The sequence below is a fragment of the Pelodiscus sinensis genome, chromosome 1 (assembly GCF_049634645.1).
Source record: "Pelodiscus sinensis isolate JC-2024 chromosome 1, ASM4963464v1, whole genome shotgun sequence".
Classification (NCBI taxonomy): Eukaryota; Metazoa; Chordata; order Testudines; family Trionychidae; genus Pelodiscus; species Pelodiscus sinensis.
The window spans coordinates 323,631,401-323,657,718 of NC_134711.1; the positions used below are offsets into that span (position 1 = coordinate 323,631,401).

General features: G+C 47.4%; 1 protein-coding gene across 7 annotated transcripts in view; it reads left to right on the forward strand.

Annotated features, from left to right (window-relative positions):
• Positions 1 to 26,318, forward strand: part of LOC102463166 (disintegrin and metalloproteinase domain-containing protein 21-like) — a 135,521-nt gene that overhangs the window by 49,362 nt on the left and 59,841 nt on the right. For all 7 annotated transcript variants that reach the window (XR_003090199.2, XR_012900817.1, XM_075919610.1 and 4 more), the window contains 3 exons: positions 9,043 to 9,124; positions 10,620 to 10,777; positions 19,079 to 19,253. Coding sequence is in view for 5 of the 7 variants with exons in the window: in XM_075919610.1 (XP_075775725.1) it covers positions 9,043 to 9,124; positions 10,620 to 10,777; positions 19,079 to 19,253 (415 nt within the window). In the remaining 2 variants the exon portion in view is untranslated. The remainder of the gene's footprint in view (positions 1 to 9,042; positions 9,125 to 10,619; positions 10,778 to 19,078; positions 19,254 to 26,318) is intronic.

Consider the following 26,318-nt stretch of genomic DNA (forward strand, 5'->3'; position numbering starts at 1 on the left):
TAAACTACCCTAACTTTTATAATATGTGCCTTATTTCTATCCTCAACTTCCAGCCATTTGATCCTAAAATAATAGAATCATAGAATACTAGAACTGGATACTATAAAGCTATCTTGCTATAGCTTTGCCTGATAGAAAATTACAAAAAAAAAACAACCCACGCACAACCTTAAAAAACAACTAATGGTCCTGCAGCACCTTAGAAACAAACAATGTAGATGGTATAATGAGCTTTCATTGACACAACCGACTTCTTCAGATAAATGGAGTGACAGGATCCAGGGTACAAATAAATAACAGAGAAAGAGAGGGGATGGGGAGGGAAAGAGAAGGAAAAAATCAGGAAAATAATGTTGTCAATTAGGGTACGTCTACACAGCAGCATTATTTTGGAACAATTGACATTATTCTGAAATAATGAATTCCATGTCTACACTAGAAGCAGTTATTTCAACATAATGTCAAAATAATTTTGAGCTGGAGGACTTCTTACACCAACTCCTGTAACTCTCATTTTGTGGGGAGTTAGGGAAGTCAAAGGAAGAGCGCTCTTCCTCAGAATTCCTGTTGTGTAGACAGCACCAAAAGCCAGAATAATTGATGTAGCTGAAGTTGGATCGCTTATTTTGGCTTTAGCTCTGCTGTATAGACATGCCTTTAGTGTGTCCGTACTAAATTAGGCTAATAGAGTGGGCTGTAAGTACCCAGTATTCATGTGTGGGAGGTGCAGCTAAGGCTGGGGTAGGCAGACCCCCAACCCCACCTACAGCCCCGCTCCCTCCACTGAGGCCTTGCCCACATCACAGGAAGAGTGCCCCTTCCCCGTCCTCCCCAAGGAGGAGAGGAGCGCTTGCTCCCAAGTCTCCTCACTCCCAGGAGCAGCGGGAGGGAGGTGGCTGTGGCTCGAGCCTCCCCATCCCGGGTAACAGTAGGAGTGAGGCGGCCTCAGCCTGAGCTGGCCCAAACCTCCCCAGCCCCAGTAGCAGCAGGAGGGTGGCAGCTATGGCCTGAGCCGGACCAAGCCTCTCCAGCCCCGGTAGCAACAGGAGGGAGGCAGCCCAAGCCTCCCCACTGCCAAGTGCACAGCTGAGGAGGTTCCAGCTGCTCTGCATTCCCAGCCACCCTGGAACCTGCCTGAGCCACACTAACTATTTTCCTCAGCAACCCCATGTGGCTGTTAGAGGCAGGGAGGGGAGGGGCCAGGCAGGGCCAACACAGCTCAGCTCTGAGTACACACTGCCTTGTTTTGCCCTAAAGACCAGACACCCAGTACTTGGCTTTTTATGTCATTAGGGTGTGGAATGTAGCAGCCCAGCCAATTCAAGTCTTTGTTCAAACCTTGATTACAGGTGTCAGATTTGTAAATTAAAACAAGTTCCATAACTTCTCTCTCCAGCTGGTTTTTTAAAATTGTTTATAATATAGTCACTTTTAGATCCATTTGTGAGCTCCTGGGTAAGTTAAAATGTTCCCCAACAGGGAATTACAAAATAAGGCACTATTCTGACAGATCCCTTATCTCTATGGAATGAGGGTTATAGGGATGCCAGAATAGCACACCTACCGTAATATTTCAGGAAATAGCAGGCACTTTTAAAGACACAGTGTTGCTATTTTGGGATACTTCCAGTATCCCAAAAGAACAATGCAGTCTAGGTGTACCTTTAGACTGTGTCTACATTGGCCCTTATTCCGTAATAGGGATGCAAATGTAGCACTTTGGAATAGGCAAATCCGCGGGGGATTTAAATATCCCCGGTGGCATTTGCATTAACATGGCTGCCGCTTTTTTCCAGCTTGTAGATAAGCCGGAGAAAAGCGCCAGTCTGGACGCGATCCTCCGAAAAATAAGCTCTTTTCTGGAGGATCTCTTATTCCTACTTCTCCTCTTTGCCAGACGAGGCTATCATTTCTACCACCCTGCCTCTATTCGATGACTCTAAAGTTCCAAGAACTTTTTAAAAGAGTAGCTCTGGTGCAAGAATGGGACCTTCATGAAATCCAAAAGAAACAATAATGCCTTTTGTACACCTTACAGCTCCCCACATCCTCCAAGATCGCCCTCTCAAGGGATGAAGCCATTATGGAGCCTGCCAATAATATCTGACAAACCCGAGCATTCAATAACCCCACCAATAAGAAGACTGAGTGCAAATATTTTATAACACCTAAGGGCATGGACTTCCTCTTTACATACCCTCCCCCAAACTCTTTAGTAGTCGACTCAGTCAGACACAAGGCAAGACAGCCCAACATGAGATCCACACCACAGGACAAGGACCATAAATGAGGACATCATAGGGCACAAGGTCTATTCTTCAGCTACCTTGATTCTTAGAACAGTGAATTACACTGCAATGCAGTCTGATTAAGATTACTCCAACTATTTTAAACTCCAGGAGCTCTTCCAGTTTCTCCCAGAGCACAAGAGGCTGATTTTGCTCAATCTCATGGAGGAAGGGCATATCATCTCCTACATGGCATTACAATCTGCCATGGACCTGGCCAACACTGGTGCCTGGATCTCAGCTTCAGCTATCATGATGTGGAGAGCATCATCACTCCAAGCATCCAGAGTACTGAGGGACCTTCAGCAGAAGGTCGAGGACCTTCCCTTCAACAAGACCAATCTATTTGCGGTGAAAGTCCTTCCTTGGATAAGGGAGAAGCGGGGGATGTCATATACCTAGACTTTAGTAAGGCATTTCATACGGTCTCGCATGATATTCTTATTGATAAACTAGGCAAATATAACTTAGATAGGGCCACGATAAGGTGGGTGCATAATTGGCTGGATAACCGTAGTCAGAGAGTTGTTGTTAACGGTGCTAAATCCTGCTGGAAAGGGATAACAAGTGGAGTTCCGCAAGGGTCTGTTTTGGGACCCGTACTGTTCAATATCTTCATCAATGATGTAGATATTGGGATAGAGAGTACGCTTATTAAGTTTGCAGATGATACCAAACTGGGTGGGGTTGCAACTTCTTTGGAGGATAGGGACATAATTCAAAATGACCTTAGCAAGTTAGAGAAATGGTCAGAGGTAAACAAGATGAGGTTTAATAAAGTGAAATGCAAAGTGCTCCACTTAGGAAGGAACAATAAGTTCCATACATACAAGATGAGAAGCGACTGTCTAGGAAGGAGCATGGCGGAAAGGGATCTAGGGGTCATAGTGGACCACAAGTTGAATATGAGTCAACAGTGTGATGCTGTTGCAAAAAAAGCAAATATGATTCTAGGTTGTATCAACAGGTGTGTTGTAAGCAAAACTCGTGAAGTCATTCTGCCGCTCTACTCTGCACTAGTTAGGCCTCAGCTGGAGTACTGTGTCCAGTTCTGGGCGCCACATTTCAAGAAAAATGTGGAGAAATTGGAAAGGGTACAGAGAAGAGTGACAAGAATGATTAAAGGTTTAGAGAACATGACCTATGAAGCCAGGCTTCATGAACTGGGCTTGTTTAGTTTGGAAAAAAGAAGATTAAGGGGGGACATGATAGCGGTTTTCAAATATCTAAAAGGGTGTCACAAGGAGGAAGGAGAAAATTTGTTCCTCTTGGTTACTGAGGACAGGACAAGGAGTAATGGGCTTAAAGTGCAGCAGGGGAGGTTTAGATTGGACATTAGGAAAAAATTCCTAACTGTCAGGGTGGTCAAATATTGGAATAAATTGCCAATGGAGGTGGTGGAATCTCCCTCTCTGGAGATATTTAAGAACAGGTTAGATAGACATCTGTCAGGGATGGTGTAGACGGAGCTTGATCCTGCTTTGAGGGCGGGGGGCTGGACTCAATGACCTCTCGAGGTCCCTTCCAGTCCTATTATTCTATGATTCTATGAAGGACTCCCACACAACCCTCCAGACTCTGGGCATGTATACTCCCCCTTTCAAGAGAATAAGATATAACACCTTCCGAAGGCCCAGGGAATCATTCAGACCATAATCCAGATATGACTTCTGCCAGAAACACCAGCCTCAACTGCACAGACCTCAGCACCAACAGCAGCAACCCTCAACATCTAAACCTTCTTCACCAAAGCAGCAGATTTGAAGGTTTGGTCAAGAGCCAGAAAGATGTCCCCACTGCTGTCACACCACCAACTAGACAGCTACAATTCAACCACTGCCTCCAGACCTTTTTACACCAATGGGCACAAATAACATCAGACCTATGGGTACTGGAGCTCATCAAAGTTGGTTATTCCATCCCCTTCATTGCTCTTTCTCCTACTCACCGTCCCTCCCCGAGACCCTCCTTCAGCAAGATGTCCTCTACCTTCTACAAATAGGTGTTGATAGAGCTAGTACCAACATCCTTCCTAACTCAGAAGAAGAATGGCAGATGGAGACCCATTTTGGATTTAAGGAGGCTCAACAAGTATGTCACATACAAACGGTTCGAGATGGTGACACTAGGAACAATTATTCCAGCATTAGATCAAGGTGATTGGCTTCTGGCTCTCAACCTTCAGGATGCTTATTTTCATATAACAGTACATCCTGCTCACAGGCATTTTCTATGATTTACAGTTGGGAGCCAATATTATCAATAATGAGTGCTTCCTTTCAGACTTTCAACAGTTCTCAGAGTTTTTTCCAAGACTCTAGCTGTTGTGGTGGTGTTCCTATGCTGTCAAGGAGTCAAAATATTCCCATACCTGGATGATTGTCTCATAAAAGGCACATCCATCTGGGAAATGCAAGACATTATTAACATCGCCTTCTACATTGTCTCGGTTTCCGTATAAACTACTAGAAGTCCACCCCAACCTACTCAAACTGTAGAATTTATAGGCACACACGTTGACATTGTTGCAGCCAGGGCAACCTTACCCATGGACATATTTGAGGCCCTTTACAACCTCATAATGGTGGCACGTGTGACTGCTACTACAACAGTCCTCGAATGCCTCAAGATCCTAGGTCACATGGCTGCTGCCAGCTATGTGGTTCAATTGGCCAGGCTATACATGAAGTGCCTCTAATCCTGGCTGGCCACACCCCTTCCAATGACCCCCTTTCCAAGATGGACACCATCCCACAATGTGTCCTCAGTTCATTAGAATGGTGGATGCATCCACACAATGTACAATGCGGTGTACCATTTCATCAACAGACCCCGACAGTCACCATCATGACCAATGCATCCCTCATTGGATGGGGAGCTTGGAATCCACACCGTACAAGGCAAATGGTCCTTCAGCAAACAAATGCTCCACATCAGTCTCCGAGAACTCAGGGCTGTGCGCTATGCATGCCTCCACTTTCTGTGCCACAAAGCTCACCGGACAACTAGTATCATGACAGACAACACAACTTGCATGCATTATTTTAACTGACAGGATGGGGCCCAGTCACCCTCCCTCTATACTGAAGCTCTCAAATTATGGAACTGGTGCCTTGCACACCAAATTGCCCCCATAGCCACGTACCTCCCAGGGGTACTGAATGTTACAGTAACATTCTCAGCCACAATTTTTATGGTCATCATGAATGGGAGATAGATGCCCAAGCCCTTAATCAAGTTTTTCTTCGATGGGGATCAACAGATATAGAGCTCTTTGCAACCAGAGCCAACCAAAAATGTCACCTTTATTGCTCCAGAGCAGCCCTCCCATTGAAACTTTCTCCCTCAAATGGGACGTATCTTTGCTGTATGCGTTCATGCTACTCCTCTTGCTCTGCAAGATTATTACCAAGATCAGAATAGAATAAGCCTGTGTGCCTCAAATGGGTGAAATCAAGACTTTCAGTAATCTCTTCCCATCTTTCCAAGTGTGCCAAATTCAAGGACTCAAATAGTGTAATGTTTTTATCTAGGTCCCTGCTCCTTTCTTATCTCCTCAGGAGAGACTCAGATTCTCTTATTTAGGAGAGATTGAAAGCCTTGTGGTAACCACATGGGATGTACTTCTTTGCAGTGAATTACTGAATGTCTGTAAAATGGCCATATTTCTAGGCATCAGTTTATGCCATGGGATCTAATGTTCTGTTTTCAAAGTATAGATGAGCCAGTCAGCCTTATGGAAATTCCAATACAGCTTTGGCACATCCAGGCTGTTCTAGATGATAATTGGGCAATGATGGCTATGTGGGAAGTGACTCGATAGATGGCTCTTAAGGCAAGTGGAATGTTTGTGCTGTCATGGGCTACAAAACATGTAATGGTTGTGATCCATTGTCAACTCACAGACCAATAAGATTTCAATTGTTTTAGATCATAGACCAGGTGGAAGTCTTCGAGGGAGGCCCATTCAGTGCTCTGTTCCCCAGCTATATCATTTGAGCAATATCCCCAGTCTTTGTACATGTCTGGATGAGGAATGGAAGGGAAGATGGGATCAGGCTGCATTATGTTAAGTGACTTGTATATGTTAACTATAATGATGTCCCTGACACTAACTTTGCTGATCTCTCCTTCACTTGTTGATGATTCTTCCAAAATTAAGATAACCACAAACATTGTTACCTCTCATCTTTCTAACAGCAAGTTGTGAACTGAGAAAATTATGTGCCAGATGTTCCAGTGGATATTCCAAATAAACCTTCACCAATGTCTGGAGGAATCTCCCCTCTTCTCTGCATACTCTGTGTCGCAGATTATGTCCCTGGGTCCTGTGACCAAAATTAATTCGCGGGACTGAGGCTCGACCCGGATTCCATTTATTGTGCAAACACCATTCCCATCAGATTACAATCATCCCATATGTTACATCTGAGTACATATAATTGACATCTTCATCGAGACTAGCCTTATAACAGGTGATTCAAGCCCTGGAAGGGGGAAGGGGGACTCGGGCCCGCCCTTTCTCCTGAGTCCCAACCCAGGGCCCTAAGGATAGGGAACTTTTGTCCCTACCCAGCAGATGGGGTCACAGCTCCTAAACCACCCACTCACAGGTTCCACAGCTCTACCCTGGGTTGCTTCCTTCTCCCTCTCATCTCCGAGGACCACCCCCCCTTGGAGCAACTCACTGCCTCCTTCTCCCCGTTGTCCATTTTTGCTCCCCAGTTCCCCCGTCCTCTCCCTTGCGGGGCTCCTTTTGAGCTCCCCGCTGCCTCTGTGGGGTCCATCATCATGCTGCAACCAGCATACTCCTCACTGGCGTGGCGAGTGATGTCATCCAGCCATGCCCCCGCCTGCGCATCTCTGGCATTCAGATGGCCCATGCCGTTCTCTGTCCTGGCCATTCCAGACCCCCCGGTGGGCACCATTTCACCGCACAGTGCCCGGCTGGTGTTTGTTCAGGACACTTCCCTCTGGAGTCCCCGGCCATGGTTCCCCCAAGTGCAGGGCAATGGCGCCCCCTCTCACTCTATTTCAAAGAGCAATGTTGTACTGTCAAAAACGAAAAGCTAGAAAGCTAATGGGGTTTATAGCATTTCTTCAGAGTTTCTCTCAAGAACTTGGGGAGATAGGGACAGGAATTGCTGGGTGCACTCTTTACTACTGTGCATAGAACCAGAGAATTGCCAAGAAGTTGGCAACAGGCAACAGTGGTCGCCCTACTGAAGCCTGAGAAACTCTAAAAGGATGCAGCCAGGCTACTGTCCCATCTCTCTACTTTCAGTGACCAGCATGCTCATGGAATGGGCACTGCTTCACCATTTGTCTGACACTATCAAAAACATCCTCAGAATGGAGCAGGAAGGATTTTGCCTAAACAGGAACTTCTGTGATCAAGTGGCTTCACTTACCAGCCTTAGTGACAGGATTCCAATCTAAATTGAAGACAGGGATTGCCCTTATTGATTAGTCCTTGACATTCAACACCAGAAGATAGGGGCTCCTCCTACTGTGTTATTTCACCTCTTATTCACTGTCTCTTGATAACAAGGACTAGGGACTGTTGTTTTAAGGTACACCTTAATAGCCAAATCAGCAGACCAAGAACTTTAACTCGGGCATCCCTCAGGACTCTATCATGGCCCAGATATTTTCTAACCAATACACCATGTATCTACCAACAAAGGAGTCAAGGAAATTTGTGTATGCAGATGACATTGTCCTAGCTGCTCCGTACACAAGCCTCCATACCCTAAGCTGCACCCTGATCCAAGATAATTGCAGAATGATTAGCTATTGCCAACGTTGGAATCTTAGGCCTTGCCCAGAAAATAAGTGATAATTGCTTTCTATCTGAACAATAATGGCTAATACCAAACTTGATGTACAGTTCTGTAGTGAAAACTTTAGCCATCAGGCTAAACTAAAGTATCTTAGAATTACACTGGCCCAGTGTTTGACCTTCTGACAAGATTTCAAGGACACCTGTGAAAAGGTCAGGTCTTGTGTTGCGCTTATCAAAGAACTGGACAGAACATAATGGGGCTCCAAGCCACATATCCTATGAACCACAACAACTTCCTTCGTATATTCTGTATCTGAATAGTGTGTTCCATATGGTCTCGCAGCATTCACACTAAACTCCTTCTCAGTAATGTCATGCATTATTGAGACACTGATCCCCTACACACTTAACCTCAACATTGAGGCTCAATAGAAAGCCACATGAAGCAATGGAGTGTTTTGACCGCTCAACGCAAACAGTTCATCATCGACCCTGACAAGAAACTCACTGAGTATTGACTTGTGTTGAAAAGAGTGGTTCAGATTGAATCACATCAGGGCATCTCATGGGAGATATGGATAAACCTCTTTAAATGGAAAATGAGGCAAACATGTATACAACAGTATGCTATCTATCAAACCTAAATATAGATTTGTAATCGTTGCTAACAACCAAGGCATAGGAAAGAATAAGAAATGACTTAACCTTTTAATATGGTCCCAGCTCTCAGCAGAAGACACTTCAGTATAGATGTTTCCAGTTGCTTCTGATGAGGCAGACTTCAGTAAGTAACTCTGGATAGATGGATATTTATGTTACGAGAAAACATGTTTACAAGTAAGAACATCATGTTTTGTTATAAATCTAAATATAGACCACTTTTACTTAGCCTGCAATTATTTACAGCAATAGAGAACAGTTTAATATCAATTGAACATTTTGTATCCTTTCCTGTGTTTTGTAATATAGAGGTGGAAGATATCCAGATATCGATGGATATTCATATGGAGACAATCTGTGCACGCGTAGTGCCTCAGTAGCTACTGTCAGAGTACGTTAAATTTAAATATAGTCCAGAGTATGTACACTTCAAAATGCTATTTTAATTCATGTAAATATTTTCCAGTAACATTATGCTAATAATTGATTGTTTCATAGCTTTTGAGCCTAGAACTAGTAGATCACCTAGACTCACTTCCTGTATATTACAGGGCATTAAATTTCACCCAGTTACCCCTCTATAAAGCCAAATGACTTTAGTCAGATCAAAGCCTTTAAATCCTTAGATGACTAAACTGTTGTGTGTGACATGCCACTAGGGCTTCTGCAATGGCAGAGAATTTACTGGGAGAGCTATGCTTAGATTATCCCAGCATGTGATCCATGCCCCATGCTACAGAAGAAGTAGGAAACAAACTCAAGGTCCCTGCCAAGTAGATCTGGGGGAAAATGCCTTCCTTAATATCAATTGATTGTTTGGACCCTAAGCATATAAACAACACATACCAGCCAGTCATCTAAGAAGGACTTCCTTTATCTTCTCAAAGTCCTTATCTCCCTCCTCCAGTGTCTTATCTCAAGCAGTGGTAACTGGATACATTCTGATGCTTCAATTGTATATTTTTGGGGAAGAGAAAATCCTTCCTGACCACTGCAAACAGCAATCTGAACCCCTAGGATATTTAATTTGATTATATTCCTTTTCCTAATGCAGAGCTGCAAGTGTAGGAATAAGACCCTCCGGAAAAGGGCACTTTTTCCGGAGGATCGGGGCCAGTGTAGACGCTCTTTTCCGGCTTTTCCGGCTCTTTTCCGGCAGACATTTTTATTTAAATGCCGCGGGGGATTTAAATATCCCCCGCGGATTTCCCTACGACGACTGGTGAAATTTACATGCCCCTTCCGGAAAAGGGGCCAGTGTAGACGTAGCCGATATGTCTACACAACAGAGTTTTGTCAGAAAAACAGCCATTTTTCCAACAAAACTTGAGGAACGTCCACACTGCAATTGCATTCTTCCACAAGAAAATCAAAAGAACAGAGGGTTTTTTCCAGCATTGGTAATCCTCATTCCATGAGGGAGAAGCCTTTTCCGGGAAGAGCACTATCACAAAAAGTCGTGTGTGGATGGGTAAGAGGGAGTTCTTTCGGAAGAAGAGGAAAGAGGAAAAAGCACTGGTGGCCATTCTGTCCATAGCAATCACAGCTTACATGTGAGAGAGCATCCATTCAGTCTGGACACTCTCTTTTGAAAAAGCAGATTACTTTTTCAATGCACTTTTGTAGTGTGGATGCTTTCTTTTGGAAGAAGATTTTTTGGAAGATCTCTTTTTTTAAAAAAAAAAAAGCTTCTTCCGAAAGAAGCCTGTAGTCTAGATGTAGTCTCTGAAAGTTCTCTTGTGAGATTATGTACTGTTCTAGATTTATGTTTGCAAATGAAATTCTTCAGTGTGTTCATAAAGTCACATAACTCTTAAAATTTGTTTTTTGCATGTTCATATGTTATTCATAACTCCTTCTTGTCTTTGTGCTTTGTCTGTGTACAGGCGAGATCTAGATCGGTGCTCTATGATGCAATCAGTGTGGCTCATGAGATGGGACATTCTCTTGGCATCCCTCATGATAATTCTAAGAGAAATGTAGCTAGAGGTTGTGTTTGCAGATGCTCTGGAGGAGGGAAATGTGTCATGTGGTCATATGCCTCGTGAGTAATGCTTGTTTTTAAAGTTTATAATTCAACAGTGGTTCTCAAAGTGCACTTTGCGGACCACGTAGTCTGCGGCTCAAGCTCAGCCTCCTCCACCCCCCAGGTAATGTGGGATGCAGTGGGCTCTCATGGGAGCTTGTCCACATCCCCCGTGCCTCAGATGAGACTGCCTGCCCCACCTTATTCTTTGTGATCAGATTCTGCTGCAGCAGTAGCTTCAAGCCTCTCGTTGCCCTCCCCCCCCACCCACCCATCACCATGTTCCTGGGAGTTGGCCCAGAGGCAGGAATGTCAGAGCTGCTTTCCCCTGCACTGCACCTGCCATCCTGGCCACTGAGGACTCCTCCTTCATCAAGGTGTGGCCCAGCCCAGGGGAGGGGCACTGTCCTGCAGGACCCTTGTGCTCACAAGGCACCTCTTTGCCATGTGCGAGGGGTGGTGGAGGAGTCAGGAATCGCCACCCGGCTCGGTGGGGGAGGTCTCAGTACCGTCCCTAGCCCCCTGGGAGGGCCAGGGCCCAGACTGTGGGAGCATGCCCTCAGGGGAATGTGGGACATGGTAGGCTCTCATGGGGGCGTGTCCACATATCCATGACAGAGCCGACGTCCACCTCAGCATCTTGCCTTTGCCTCCTCCCCCAGGGTACAGCCTGTGAGCTGGGTCTGATGGAGAAGATTGGGGTTTTCTTCACCTTCTCCCCTTTTCCCCCTCATGCCCTCTGAGGTGGAAGCCGGAGTTTGTGCTCCAGCTTCATGGCTGTGTGGGCTCCCCACTGCATGGGAGGTGGGGCTGAGTTCCCTCCCCACGCAGCTGAGGGAACTGGCTTTCCCTGCTTCAAGGGGGTACAAATCCAGGTAAGCATCCCCCCTCATGCCCAGAACCCCACACCTCAATCCCCACCAAGGGTATGTCTACACTACCCCGCTAGTTAGAACTAGCGGGGGTAATGTAGTCATCCGCAGTTGCAAATGAAGCCCGGGATTTGAATTTCCCGGGCTTCATTTGCATGAAGGCGTACAGCTAGTTCGGATTAGAAGCCTAATCCGAACTAGCTAGTCCGTGCCGCGTGTAGCCGCGTGGCACGGGGTCCGAACTAGCCGGCATTTAAAAATGGCACCGGCCGGCTTCATGCAAATGAAGCCCAGGAAATTCAAATCCCGGGCTTCATTTGCAACTGTGGATGACTACAAAAGCGACGAGGAGTCCTGTGGCACCTTATAGACTAACTGAAGTGTAGGAGCATAAGCTTTCGTGGGCAAAGACCCACTTCGTCAGATGCATGTAGTGGAAATTTCCAGAGGCCATCACCTACAGTCCCCAGCTAAAACCTCTCCAACGCATCATTAGTGATCTTCAACCCATCCTGGACAATGATCCCTTGCTTTCACAGGCCTTGGGAGGTAGGCCGGTCCTTGCCCACAGACAACCCACCAACCTTAAGCATATTCTCACCAGCAACTACACACCGCACCATAATAACTCGAACTCAGGAACCAATCCTTGCAACAAACCTCGGTGCCAACTCTGCCCACATATATACACCAGCAACACCATCACAGGACCTAACCAGATCAGCCATACTGTCACTGGTACATTCTCCTGCACATCCACCAACGTAATATATGCCATCATGTGCCAACAATGCCCCACTGCTATATACATTGGCCAAACAGGACAGTCCCTATGTAAAAGAATCAATGGACACAAATCTGATATTAGGAATGGCAACATACAAAAACCTGTAGGGGAACACTTCAATCTTCCTGGACACACAATTGCAGATCTAAAAGTAGCCATCCTGCAGCAAAAAAACTTCAGGACCAGACTTCAAAGAGAAACTGCTGAGCTTCAGTTCATCTTTAAGTTTGACACAATCAACTCTGGATTAAACAAAGACTGTGAATGGCTTGCTAACTACAAAAGCAGCTTCTGCTCTCTTGGAATTCACACCTCCAGATCAGCTGCTAGAAGTGGGCCTCATCCTCCTTGATTGGATCCACCTGGTCATCTCCAGCCTGATCCTGGCCTGCATATTTATTCCTGCCTCTGGAAATTTCCACTACATGCATCTGACGAAGTGGGTCTTTGCCCACGAAAGCTTATGCTCCTACACTTCAGTTAGTCTATAAGGTGCCACAGGACTCCTCGTCGCTTTTGCAGATTCAGACTAACACGGCTACCCCTCTGATACTTGTGGATGACTACATTACCCCCGCTAGTTCGAACTAGCAGAATAGTGTAGACATACCCCAAGAGCCCACACCCACAGCTTGCTCCTATACTCTCCCTTCCTCCTGCACTCTGCCTCCTGGCCACACACTGCACCCTCCCTCATTTTTGCTCCCTCCCCCCAGCAAGATACCCTACTCTCAGCCTGCTTGTGCACTCTACCTCCAACCCAGACCTTGCACCTTTACCCCCTCCTGCACACCACCTCCCGCCCAAATCCTGCACCCCCATCCCTATCCCACTTGCTGGCAGCCCGGTCCTGCACACCAATCTCTTCATTTATGTCTCCATCCCTGAGCCTAAATAGGTCCAAAAAATCCACTAATTCTGGAACCCCAGAAAAGTAAGTCTGGCCTATGAGAAGCCCTGAACCTTAGTCCTCCCTGTCCCTTCCCCTCACCCTGTGGGACTGGAACACCAGAGGAGTGAGGTGTCTCAGTTTGGAGTCACATCAGTCAGGGTTGGGGGGGGGGTTGAAGAGTTATTTTGCTTCTTACTGGTGTGGTCCCCATCTGATTTTTCTGTGGGTCAGTGGCCCTAGACACTAAAAAGTTTCCTCACGTCTGCCATAAATAACAAAAATATTGAAACCTTTTGTGTTGGACATAAATTAATATATTACTTTATTTAAAATGAAGTTTGATAAACTAACATGAGAGAGTTAAAATGCTTAATCTGTGTAATAATTTAAATGAAACCATTCTCCTTCACTACAGCACCAGCACAATGGCTCGGGTGTAATTATGTAACTGTGAGTTTCCATTAGCAGCTGATGGTCTGAGGAAAGATTTGCATTGAGCCAAGTGGTCCATGGGCCAAAATGTTTGAGAAACACTGCTCTAACCTGAAGCAAATTTTTTCCAGAAATCATACATCACACCTCAAACATACTCATGCAAGAACCTACCCCTGCAATAAACCCCATTGCCAACTCTGTTCACACATCTATACAGGCACACATATGCCACATATACCGCTGCCTCAGAGATCCATTGCATCTGCATATCCTCTAATGTGATATATGTCACAAAGTGCCCCCTGCCCAAAGCAGGACCAACCTTAACTAAATAATTGTCAAGCCAGGACTTAAAAACCTCTAGGGATGGAGATTCTACTACCTCCCTGGGTAACCCATTCCAGTGGTTCACCACCTTCTTAATAAAATAGTTTTTCCTAATATCTAACCTAGATCTCCCCCACTGCAACTTGAGACCATTGCTCCTCCTTCTAATATCTTTCTCTACTGAGAACAGCCTCTCTCCTTCAGGTAATCAAAGCCCCACTCTTTTCTTCTGCAGACTAAACAAGCCCAAATCACTTGGCCTCTTCTCATAAGTCATGTGCTCCAGCCTCTTAATCATTTTCATTGGCCTCTGATCAGACCCTCTCCAATATGTTCACATCCTTTGTGTAATTAGGGCCCAGAACTGGATGTAATACTCCAGATGTGGCCTCACCAGTGCTATATAAAGAGGAATAATCGCTTTTCTAGAACTGCTGGCACTGTTCCTCCTAATGCACCCCAATATGCCATTAGCCTTCTTGGCCTCAAGAGCACACTGTTGGCTCATAATCCCCAGGTCATTTTCTGCCAAACTGCTGCTTGGTCAGTTGGTCCCCAGCCTGTGGTAATGATAGGGATTCTTCCATCCCAAGTGCAGGACTCTACACTTGTTCTTGTTGAACCTCATCAGATTTATTTTGGCGCAATCCTCCAATTTGTCTAGGTCACTCTGAACCCTATCCCTACCCTCCAACATATCTACCTCTCCCCCAGCTTAGTGTCATCTGCAAACTTGCTGATGGTGCAACCCATGCTCTCATTCAGTTCATTAATAAAGATGTTGAACAAAACTGGCCCTAGAACCGAACCAATCCAGTCTCCTACCATGTTTGCCTCTCTTGCTACACGTCGGGATGCTTTCTTTCTGTGCCTTCAATAAGGCTTCTTTAAAATACTGCCAGTTGTCCTAGACTCCTTGCCCCTTCATGTTAGCATCCCAGGAGATTCTGCGCATCAGGTCTCTGAGGGAGTCAAAATCTGCTTTTCTGAAGTCCAAGGTGTGTATTTTACTACTCTCTTTTCTTCCTTTGGTCAGGATCCTGAAATCTACCATCTCATGATCACTTCCGAGGTTGTCATGCATCTCTACTTCCCCTATTAGTTCCTCTCTGTTTCTGAGCAGAAGGTCAAGCTGCGCACGGCCCCTGGTCGGATCATTCAGCACTTGCACCAAGAAGTTATCCCCAACATTCTCCAAAAACTTCCTGGATTGCCTGTGTACTGCCATATTGGTCTCCCAATAGATGTCAGGGTGATTAAAGTCCCCCACGAGAACCAGGGCCTGCAATCTGGAAGCTTCTCAGTTGTCCAAAGAAAGTCTCATCTACCTCATTCACTTGATTCGGTGGCCTGTAGTAGACACCAACCACAACATCACTGCTGTTGTTTGCACCTCTAAACTTAACCCATAGACTCTCAACAGGTTTTTCTCCCTCTATGTACTGTACTGGAGTTCTGAGCAATCATAGTGCTCTCTTACGTATAGTGCAACTCCTCCTCCTTTTCTCCCCTGCCTGTTCTTCCTGAACAGTCTATACCCTTCCATGACAGCGCTCCAGTCATGCGAGTCATCCCACCAAGTTATCCCAATTAAATCATATTTCTTGGACTGGGCCAGGGCCTCCAGTTCTTCCTGTTTGTTGCCCAAGCTTCTCGCATTAGTGTACAAACACCTCAGATAACCAGTTGATTGCCCTCTATTCTCCATTGGAATCAGGGGTCCTCCTTTCTTGCTCGTTCCTCTTTGCATTTCTTCCCGGTATCCGACTTTCTCACTCCCCTCGGGGTTTTGGTCACTGTCCCACAATGAACCTAGTTTAAAGCCCTCCTCACTAGGTTTGCAAGCCTGTCCGCGAAGATGCTCCTTCCTCTCTTGGTTAGGTGGATCCCATCTCTTCATAACAATCCTTGTGCCCGGAACAGAGTTCCATGGTCAAAGAAACCAAAGCCCTCTCTTTGACACCACCTGCGCAACAACACATTTACTTCATCAATTTGACGATCCCTGCCCAGGCCTTTCCCTTCCACAGGGAGGATGGATGAGAACACCACTTTGTGCTCCGAATTCTTTGATCCTTCTTCACAGTGCTACATAATTCGCAGTAACCCGCTCAAGGTCATTCTTGACTGTATTGTTAGTTCCCACGTGGAGAAGCAGGAAGGGGTAGTGATCCGAAGGTTTGATCATTTTGGTAAGCCTCTCAGTCAAATCCTGAATTTGAGCTCCCAGTAAGCAGCACAACTCTCGTGATCCCAGGTCCGGATGGCAGATGGATGGCTCAGTCCCTCTTAGGAGGGAGTCCCCGACCACCACCACCCATCATCTTCTTTTGGGGGTGGTGGTCGTGGAACCCCCATCCTTAGGACTATGCATCCCATGCCTTCCAGTAGATGGTGTTCTCTTGCGGTTTCTTTCTTGTGAGGACCCTTCCAAAGCATTTACCACTGCAGAGCCTGTGGAGAAAGCCTGAAAGTGATTACTTACCTCTATAGCATTGGGGAATTCCTGTGCTGGCCTTTTCCCCCTTCTAGAAGTTACATGTCGCCAGTTCTCTTCCTGGTCCCGTACTGCCCTCTCTGGCTCTTCCGCCTGCTGTGCTTGCAGGATTAAATGCTGCCTTCTATCGAGGAAGTCTTCATTTTCTCTGATCGAGCTTAGGGTTGACACTTGGGCCTCCAGTCCTCTAATTTTTTCTTCCAAAATGGCGACCAACTTTCACTTAGTACAGATGAAATCCATTCTTTCTTCCGGGAGGAAGACAAACATGGCACACGCTGTGTAGGTAACAACAGCAAATCTATCACCATCCATCCCTGCTGTCCTGGAAAAAGGATTTAAAAGAAAGGCAAGAGAACCTTGTGCCCTCCCATCTTCCCTTCCAAACTCCCTCTCTAAACTCCCTGTCAGCACTCACCTGTTTGCAAGCTCCTTGGTCACTTGCTCACTGCTTTATAAAGCCCTGGACTGCCTGAAAGTCCCTCCCCCTACCAAGGCTCAGCCAATCAGCAGAGGCTTCTAGAATTCAAACTTTAATTAGAAGCCAACAGTTTCCACCTGCCAGTCACAGCACACACTCCATGAAGGAGAGGGGGAGGGGAAAGGGAAAGTGTGGGGGGGAAGCCTCACTCACAAACACGGGAAAAAACCCAAACAAACAAAAATGTCCCCTATTAATCTCCTCTTTTCCAAGCTAAACATAACTGCACATCCTAAACTCAAAACTCCGGTCATCTGAAGAAGTGATACCAGATCATTTGTTGTTTTTTAAGTTTATCCTATACAGACTAACTCAGCTACCCCCTGAAGCTTCTAAACATAACCAGCTCCTTCAGCCGTTGCTCCTTGGCTCTGTTACAGGAGTGGGTGGATGAGATTCCATGGCAATTGATGTGCAAGATGATGATCATGATGGTCTCTTCTGATCTTAAATTCTAAATCTGAATTGCTGAAGAGATCTGAAGACAGATGACTCAGCCTTCAGTAATGTCAGCTATTGGGAAAAGACACCTTCCAGGCCTGCCAACAGTAATTCTGGGTCCCAAGGCAGAAGCACCACACACATACAATCAGCGGTCTGCCTGACATTTGTGTGATGCTGCACCTTTGCTGGCTGATGCCCAGTGAGCTGTCAGCTATGCTGGCACCCAGGAAACTGCCAACTGCACTAATGGGCACACTCTTCTAGCATGGCCAGGGCTTCTACATGCCCACTTTTCTAATCACACATATTGAAAGATCCATTCCTCCTCCCTTAATTGCTCACTTTCCCCAAGCCTCATTCCCTTTCACCAGGCTCGGTGGAAGGGGTGAGGGATGTGGGTTCTGGGGGTGGGGGAGTTTGGGTGCAGGTTCTAGGTTGGGGCAGGGAGCTGGGGTGCACAAACGAGTGAAGTGGTCAGTGCTTACCTTGGGTGGCTCCTGAAAGTGATCGGCACCCCCCTCCTTGCAATGGATCTTAGGCAAGAATGATTTTTGTGTAATGCTGTTCCAGGCACCACTCTCGCAGCTCCCATTGGCCTCAGTGCCTGGCCAACGGGAGCTGCAGAGTCAATGCTTGGGGTGAGGGCAGCATGCAGAGTATATTCCAAAAATGAGTTAAGGACAATTTTTAGCTCTTGATGCTTCAGCCAAGGCTATACCTTCAGCTATTTATTTAAGGCAGGGGTGGGGAACCTTTTATGGGTTGAGGGTCGCTGACCCACAGAAAAATCAGTTGGGGGCCACACACATGTGAGAAGCTGGAGAGGGGCTGGAGCACTAGCAGAAGCTCCCCAATGCTGGGGGAAGCTCTAAGCCTCGGGGGCCAGATGTAGGCAACTTAGGGTGTGTCTAGACTACATGCCTCCTTCGACGGAGGCATGTAGATTAGCCAGATCGGAAGAGGGAAATGAAGCCGCGATTATTTTAATCGCGGCTTCATTTCCCTCTTCCGATCTCGCTAATCTACATGCCTCCGTCGAAGGAGGCATGTAGTCTAGACACACCCTTAGGGGTTGCATCCGGCCTTTGTGCTTAAGTTTCCCAACCCCTACATATCTGGTTAGATTAATGGGCCAGACATTGATCGTGGATCAGTGACAAGAATGAAAACTGAAGATATTCTTTTTGAGGAAGATTGTCTATTTAGTGAAAAGAGAAATGCGGTTCTGGAAAAAATTTGAAATATACAGTGTTATGGCTTCAAATCAGAACCACAAGCCAGGTACCAGAGTCAAACTGGATCAAGATAACAGGAGGATCAAAGACTACAGAGAAACTGGAGAGCAGAATACATGTTTCTACTTCAATAAAAATATTATTTGGTTTGGAAAGTCAATAACTTAAAAATTCTCTAAGATTTAAAATTCCCAGTACACCTTTGTGCACCCATCTTGTGTGCTGATTGAAGCAATTAGTTCCATTAAGTGTTGTTTGAATTTGTCTAGCTTCAATTTCTAGCCATTGTATTTTGGTATGTTGACAGATTAAAGTGCTCTCTAGTATTCGATATTTTCTCTCTGCGCAGGCGAATAATGTGCACAGAGTTCAGTAACTGCTCCAGAGCATACTACTTCGACACAATAAGAAAACCAGGAAAAACTTGCCTTCTTAACATACCAGAAAAGAAAGTGTTTGGAACAATGATGTGTGGTAATGGTGTAATCGAAGAGGAGGAGGAATGTGACTGTGGTATTGATGAGGTTAGTAATTAAAGATGTTAGTTCCATGCGCATTTTACAAAAGCATTATTATTAAGTTTGCTATGCAACTTCAAAACTACTCCATGTAATATGATGTAACATGACATGATTTTACAGTGGAAGAGCTGGTCATGATGTACTTAAAGCATAGATTCAATTATTTTTTTTACATATAAAGAACACATCTTATGTGCATCAAAATTACAGTTTTCAGTACAAAGCAAATTATTTTTGAGTACACAATGAATTTTATGAGAACATGTTAAAAACAGGAATACATTTCCCCCTTCTGTTTAAGTAATCCATACATTAAGGGGTCACATTTTATGACAGAAGAATTGTTAATATAGTCCCTATTTTTAAGAAAGGGGAAAACGTAATCCAGGAAAACTATAGGCCTGTTAATTTGACCTCAATTGTAGGATCTTGGAACAAATTTTGATAGTAAAAGTAGGTAAGTGCATAGAGGTAACATCTTGGAACCAATTTATACTGTGATATCTGAAGTTTTTTAGGTAAAGGGAATCTCCATCCCTAGAGCTTTTAAGTCCTGGCTTGACAAAGCCTTGGCTGGGATGATTAAATTAGGGTTGGTCCTGCTTGGGTGGGGAGGGCGGGGGGTTAGACTCTATGCCCTACTGAGGTCTCTTCCAGCCCTGTGATTCCATGATTCTTCGTCGAGTAGTGTCCCCGAGGGTGCTCCACTCGAGGTGCTGGGTCCGTCCCGGCGCTGCAAAATGGAGAAACTTCCACAGCAGTAGCCCTGCCAGCCCGCACATGTGCTCCTGTTGCCTCGCGCTGTTCGCGCCGTTACAGCTGAGCGTGGGCCGGCTCGTCAGTTTCTTTCAACCGTCTGCGGCCACAGACGGACCTAGGACGCGCTCCCTCTCTGGCCTGAGGAGAAAAGGGAGTTTCATTTTAGAAATCTGTTTGCCACTTGGCATTCATAGTTAGGATAGTGTTAATAATTCTTAGTAGTTATTACTTAGATAGTTAGGGTATGTCTACACTACAAAGTTAGTTCGAACTAACGGACGTTAGTTCGAACTAACTTTAATAGGTGCTACACTAGCGCTCCGCTAGTTCGAATTTGAATCGAACTAGCGGAGCGCTTAGTTCGAACTAGGTAAACCTCATTTTACGAGGACTAACGCCTAGTTCGAACTAGCTAGTTCGAACTAAGGGCTGTGTAGCCCTTTAGTTCGAACTAGTGGGAGGCTAGCCCTCCCCAGGTTTCCCTGGTGGCCACTCTGGCCAACACCAGGGAAACTCTATGCCCCCCTCCCAGCCCCGGACCCCTTAAAGGGGCACGGGCTGGCTACGGTGCCCGTGCCAGGTGCAAGCCTGCCAGCACCCAGCTAGCAGACCCTGCACCTGGCACGGCACAGAGCCACCCACCCGATGCCCCCCAGCCCACCCCCTCTTGCCGGGACCAGGCTGGCGGCTCCCGGGAGCTTGCCCTGGACCGCAAGAGGCGGGCACCTTCCTGGGCTAGTGCGGACATCGTGGACCTCGTCCACGATCTCCGCACTAGGCACAGAAAAGTGGCCGTCTAGGGCAGGAGAGCTGCCAGCCTGGCCACCCAGGACCAGGTGTGCATGAAAATCAAGGGGGTCCACTGAGACCCCCGACACTGAGCCCTGAGCTTACAATGGCCGTACTGGGTCAGACCAAAGGTCCATCTAGCCCAGTAGCCTGTCTGCCGACAGCGGCCAACCCTAGGGACCCTGGAGGGGATGGACCGAAGACAATGACCTAGCCATTTGTCTCGTGCCATCCCTCTCCAGCCTTCCACAAACTTTGGGCAGGGACACCACTCCTACCCTCTGGCTAATAGGACTCCATTGACCCAACCTCCATCACTTTATCTCACTTCCCTTTAAACTCTGTTCTAGTTCTAGCCTTCACAGCCTCCTGCAGCAAGGAGTTCCACAGGTTAACTATTTGCTTTGTCAAGAACAACTTTCTCTTACTAGTTTCAAGCCTGCTACCCATTCCTTTCCTTTGGTGTCCTCTAGTCCTTCTTGATGGGAACTCAGGAAGAACTTTTCTGAATGCACCCTCTCCACCCAACCCCTGCTTTTAGAGACCTCTATCCTGTCCCCCCTCCGTCTCCTCTTTTCTAAGCTGAACAGTCCCAGTCTCTGTAGCCTCTCTTCATATGGGACCTGTTCCCAACCCCTGATCATGTTAGTTGCCCTCCCCTCTTCCAGCCTCTCTCTTCCCCTCTCCCACCTCCTTTTCCCAGTCTCCCCCAGTTTTTTTCAATAAAGACAGAGTCAATGTTGGAAGAAACGTTATCTTTATTTTGTACATCAATAAGAAGGGGGGCTAGGGAAGGGTAAGTGGAAGGAGGTGAGGGAGGAATGGGGTACGAGCCCCCGATGGGGAGGACTGGGCTGACTCTGCGGGCTTCTGGGGGTGGAAGCTCTCCTGCAGCCCCCCAATTACTCCCTCTCCCCAGATGGCAGCCTGCGGCAAGTGCAGCCGGGCTGATGGCCGAGTGCTGTGATGTGCCCAGTGTGGGCACTCAGGGCACTCCAAGCCAGAACTTCTTTGCAAGCGGGGCACCCCTTAGAACTGTGTGTCCGGGGTGGGGGTCGGGACCCTTTAAGCGCAGCCCTCGGCTAGCCTGAGACAGCATCTCCATGCTCTAAGTCCTCCTTTTATGCCCTGCCGGCACTGCTTCCGGCCATCCTTAAGCCCTGTTCAGAGTCCACTCAATGTGGACTTACTAGTTCGAACTAGCAAAACGCTAGTTCGAACTAGTTTTTAGTTCTAGATGCGTTAGTTCGAACTAGCTTAGTTCGAATTAACTAATTCGAACTAAGTTAGTTCGAATTAACTTTGTAGTGTAGACATACCCTCAGTTAGTTATTTAGTTCTCAAGATCCTTGTTTCCATCCTAGTTTATTTTTTTATAGTAGCCTTTAAAAGAAAAGAAGAAGAAAAAGGGAGAAAAGGAAAGAAAAGACAAAATGCCTGGCTTCAAGAAATGTTCCCAATGCCAGGAGGCGATGCCAGACTCAGATGGGCATTCGCACTGCGTTTAAATGCCTAGGGGACGGGCACATCCCTATGAAGTGCCCTCACTGCATGAAACTGACAGCCCATGCTCGGCACGATAGGGAAATGAGGCTGAGGGTGATTTTATTCAACAAAGCCCTCCAGTCCGATGCGACCACGTCTTCTCCCGCTGCTTCGGGAGTTCACTTGTCCCGTTCCCCTGAGAAGGAGCCCCACAATGCCGAGCCACAGCGCAGGAACGTATGGGACAGACCGGGTACCTCTGGCTCTTTGCCGAGGCACCCGACACAGAAGCCGGGCAAGAGCCGCAGTGCCTCAGCTCCAACTTTGGTTGGATCAAAAGACCCGATGCAGGCTCCTTCTAAGGGACTGCGGGCAGACTCGGCACCGGCAAAGGCTCCAACGGTCGGGTCACAAGCAGCAATGGCGGCCCTGGCACCGGCTGATACTGCGCATGCGCAGCCACTGACACTTCTGCCGGGACCCATGCCTACCGTGCCGGCTGATGAGACCTTGCTCCCTGCGGTGCCGCAAGTAACGGCACCGACTCAGGCACAGCAGGTGGTCAGCGGCATCGCGCAGCACTCTGCACCGCAGCCTTCTCCGGCACTGGCACAGCTGTTAACTCCCGCGGCACCGCTGATTCAACTCCAAGGCAGCCATGCGACCGGGACTACACCACTTCAAACGGCACCGTCTTCTCCTGCAGATTGTTCGGTGCCGAATGAGGTGCCTTTCAAGTCAAGACGCGTTCGGACCCCTTCACTCACGCCTGAAAGAGCACGGTTCTCTCCGGGACCTTGGTCACCAGCTTCAATCTGCTCTGAAAACCATCGTGCTTCTCATTATGTTTCCACTAGAGACCGCTATCATAGATCACCGCAATGATCACCGTCGTACCATCACTATTCCTACCACGATCAACGACGCTATTCCTATTATTCTCGTTCACCATCTCGTTTTTCTGACAGATCTATATCACCGAGGTCTTCGGGACGTTCTAGATATTCACATTGATGCGAGGCGTCCAGAGCCTACACTCGTAGACGCTCCCCGACTCACGATCGCAGATGTGATCGTCACTATGATGACCGCCGGTGTCCTCATACCACGTGATATCCACGATCACGATCTCCGCAAACCACCCGCCCAGCGTCTCCACTTCGTGCGCCTTCGCTGGCAATTCCATCAGTGCCTGTGGAGGGTGCCAGTTACTAGTCAGGACGAGTATGAAAACAACTACACTCCAAATAGGGAACCACGGACCCCTGAGTCTCCGGCCAACCAGTCATCTCCGGACTATGCTGTCTTTCCTGGTGAACTATCCCCCACCGAAGATCACAAACAATTTCAGGAGCTCTTTGCCAGAGTGGCACAATCTCAGGGTATCCAAATTACAGACGTACAGCAAAAGCAACATCCCTTGCTGAAGAACTTGCAGTCCTCACAAAAATCAAAACTGGCTCTACCCTTCGATGAGGCTATCCTGGAAATCACAAATGACATATGGCAGACCCCCGCCGCTTCTTTACCGACTAACACGAGGGCGGACAAGAAATACTTTATAAAACAAAAAGAGATGGACTTTTTGTTTACGCATCCCCAGCCCAATTCCCTTGTTATGGAAGCCGCCCAGCAAAGATCAAAGACGGCCCAAAATAAAAATACGGCAAGTGATAAAGAGGCTAAACGCCTGGACATTTTAGGTAGAAAAGTGTATTCTTCTGCCACTTCAGTTCTCTGGATGTGCAATTACGCGGCCCCCCTTGCCAATCACGACTTCGACAACTACTCCAAATTAGTCCCTCTTCTAGAGCACCTACCAGACTCAAAGCTCCAGATCTTGAGGGCGGTAATACAGGAGGGCTACACAACGGCCAGAACAGCACTTCAGATCGCCCTAGACATGGCTGATGCAGCAGCTAGAGCCACGGCTACTGCGGTAGTTATGCGTCGCGGGTCGTGGTTGCACCAAGCAGCTGCCCCGAGGGAGTTATTAAGCCAAGTGGAAGACTTACCTTTCGATCGTCAGTCTCTTTTCGCCCAGTCCACTGATCAGGTGTTCCACTCAGGCAAGGACTCCCGTACGACTCTTAGAACGCTTGGCATGCATACACCTCCGTATAAACGTAAGAGGTATACGCCCTATAACAAACAGAGACCATTCTCTTATGCAACATTCCGCCCCAAGCCATATGAACAACAGAGACCAAGACAACGCCAGCAAAAACGAAGACAACAACCTGGCAAGACTTCCGGTCAGCAGCAGGGCCGGCAACAAGTTTGATGGGTCAGTCTAGGGACTGCGTGCAACTCCTTTGTCGGGAGCGTCACACAATCAGGTAGCCTTATTCCATCATCGGCTGAGGCCTTATCAACATCGCTGGTCTCTGATTTCCACCGATCGATGGGTCAACGACATAGTTGTTTCAGGATATGCCATCCTTTTCAACTCCATCCCCCCCCACTTCCCACCCTCCCCGTCCCTTTTCAGGGACCCCTCTCACGAGACTCTTCTACAGCAAGAGGTGTCCCGACTACTTACTATAGGAGCCGTGGAGAGGGTACCCATTCAATTCCGGGGGAGAGGTTTCTATTCCAGGTACTTCCTCACCCAGAAGAAGTCAGGGGGTTGGAGGCCTTTCCTGGACCTGCGTCGACTCAACCGCTACCTGAGAAAACAAAAATTCAAAATGGTCACGTTAGCGTCTATCATCCCGGCTCTCCACAAAGGGGATTGGTTTGCGTCCCTTGACTTACAGGACGCCTATTTCCACATAGCAATTCACCCGGCCCACAGGCGATTCCTTCGTTTCGTAGTGGACGTGGAACATTACCAATACCGAGTGTTACCTTTCGGTCTGTCAGCAGCACCACGGGTGTTTTCCAAAACCCTGGCAGTGGTAGCTGCTTACCTCCGACGCCTCAATATCGCGATTTTCCCGTATCTCGACGATTGCCTATTAAAGGCCCCGACTCGCGAAGAGGCTACGTGGGCAGTGACCACCACCACAGCCGTATTCGAGGCTCTGGGCCTCATTATCAATTTCAGCAAATTGTCCCTGACACCGAGTCAGGACTTGGAGTTTATTGGTGCGAGACTCAATGCACTGAGTGCGAGAGTATACTTACCTACAACAAGATTCCAGCTGTTTCGGGACTTGGTACATACGGTTTCAATTGCTCCCAGATCCAGCCTACTGACTTACCTGAAACTGCTCGGGCATATGGCTGCCACCACATATGTGGTGGCGCATGCGAGACTTCATCTATGCAGTTTCCAGCATTGGCTGTTCATGGTCTACACGCCGGGGGTACACGCTGTGAGCAAGACAGTGTCCATTCCCGGACATGTCAGGACTTCACTAATATGGTGGGACATCCCGGAAAATTTGTTATCGGGGGTCCCTTTCCACGCACGAAGACCCACAGTACAGATCACAATGGATGCTTCTTTGATTGGTTGGGGCGCACATCTGCAACAACATCGAGTTCAAGGACTCTGGTCAGCACAGGAGTCACTTCTACACATAAATCTCCTTGAGCTGCAAGCTGTATCCAATGCATGCAGACAATTCCTTCAGAGGATCCAAGGTCATGCAGTCCACATCCTCACCGACAATATATGCACGGTGTACTATATCAACAGACAAGGCGGGGCCCGTTCACGATCCCTGTGCGCGGAGGCGATATGACTGTGGAACTGGGCAATCCACCACAATATAATCCTTACCGCATCGTACCTCCCAGGCAAAGACAATATCATCGCAGACGCCCTGAGCAGACACTTCCTTCCTCAGCACGAGTGGGAGTTACACAACGAGGTGGCTCACGGTCTCTTCCATCTCTGGGGGTTCCCGAGTATAGACCTCTTTGCCACTTGTCACAACAAGAAGTGTCATCATTACTGCTCACGGGCAGGTACTGTGACGGCGCGTTGGGGGTCCCCCGTCTCCTGCACCCCAAAATGGCACAAACAGACTGCACCAGCCGGTGGAATAGAGGAAGTTTATTGCCTCTCCAGGATACAGCACAGCA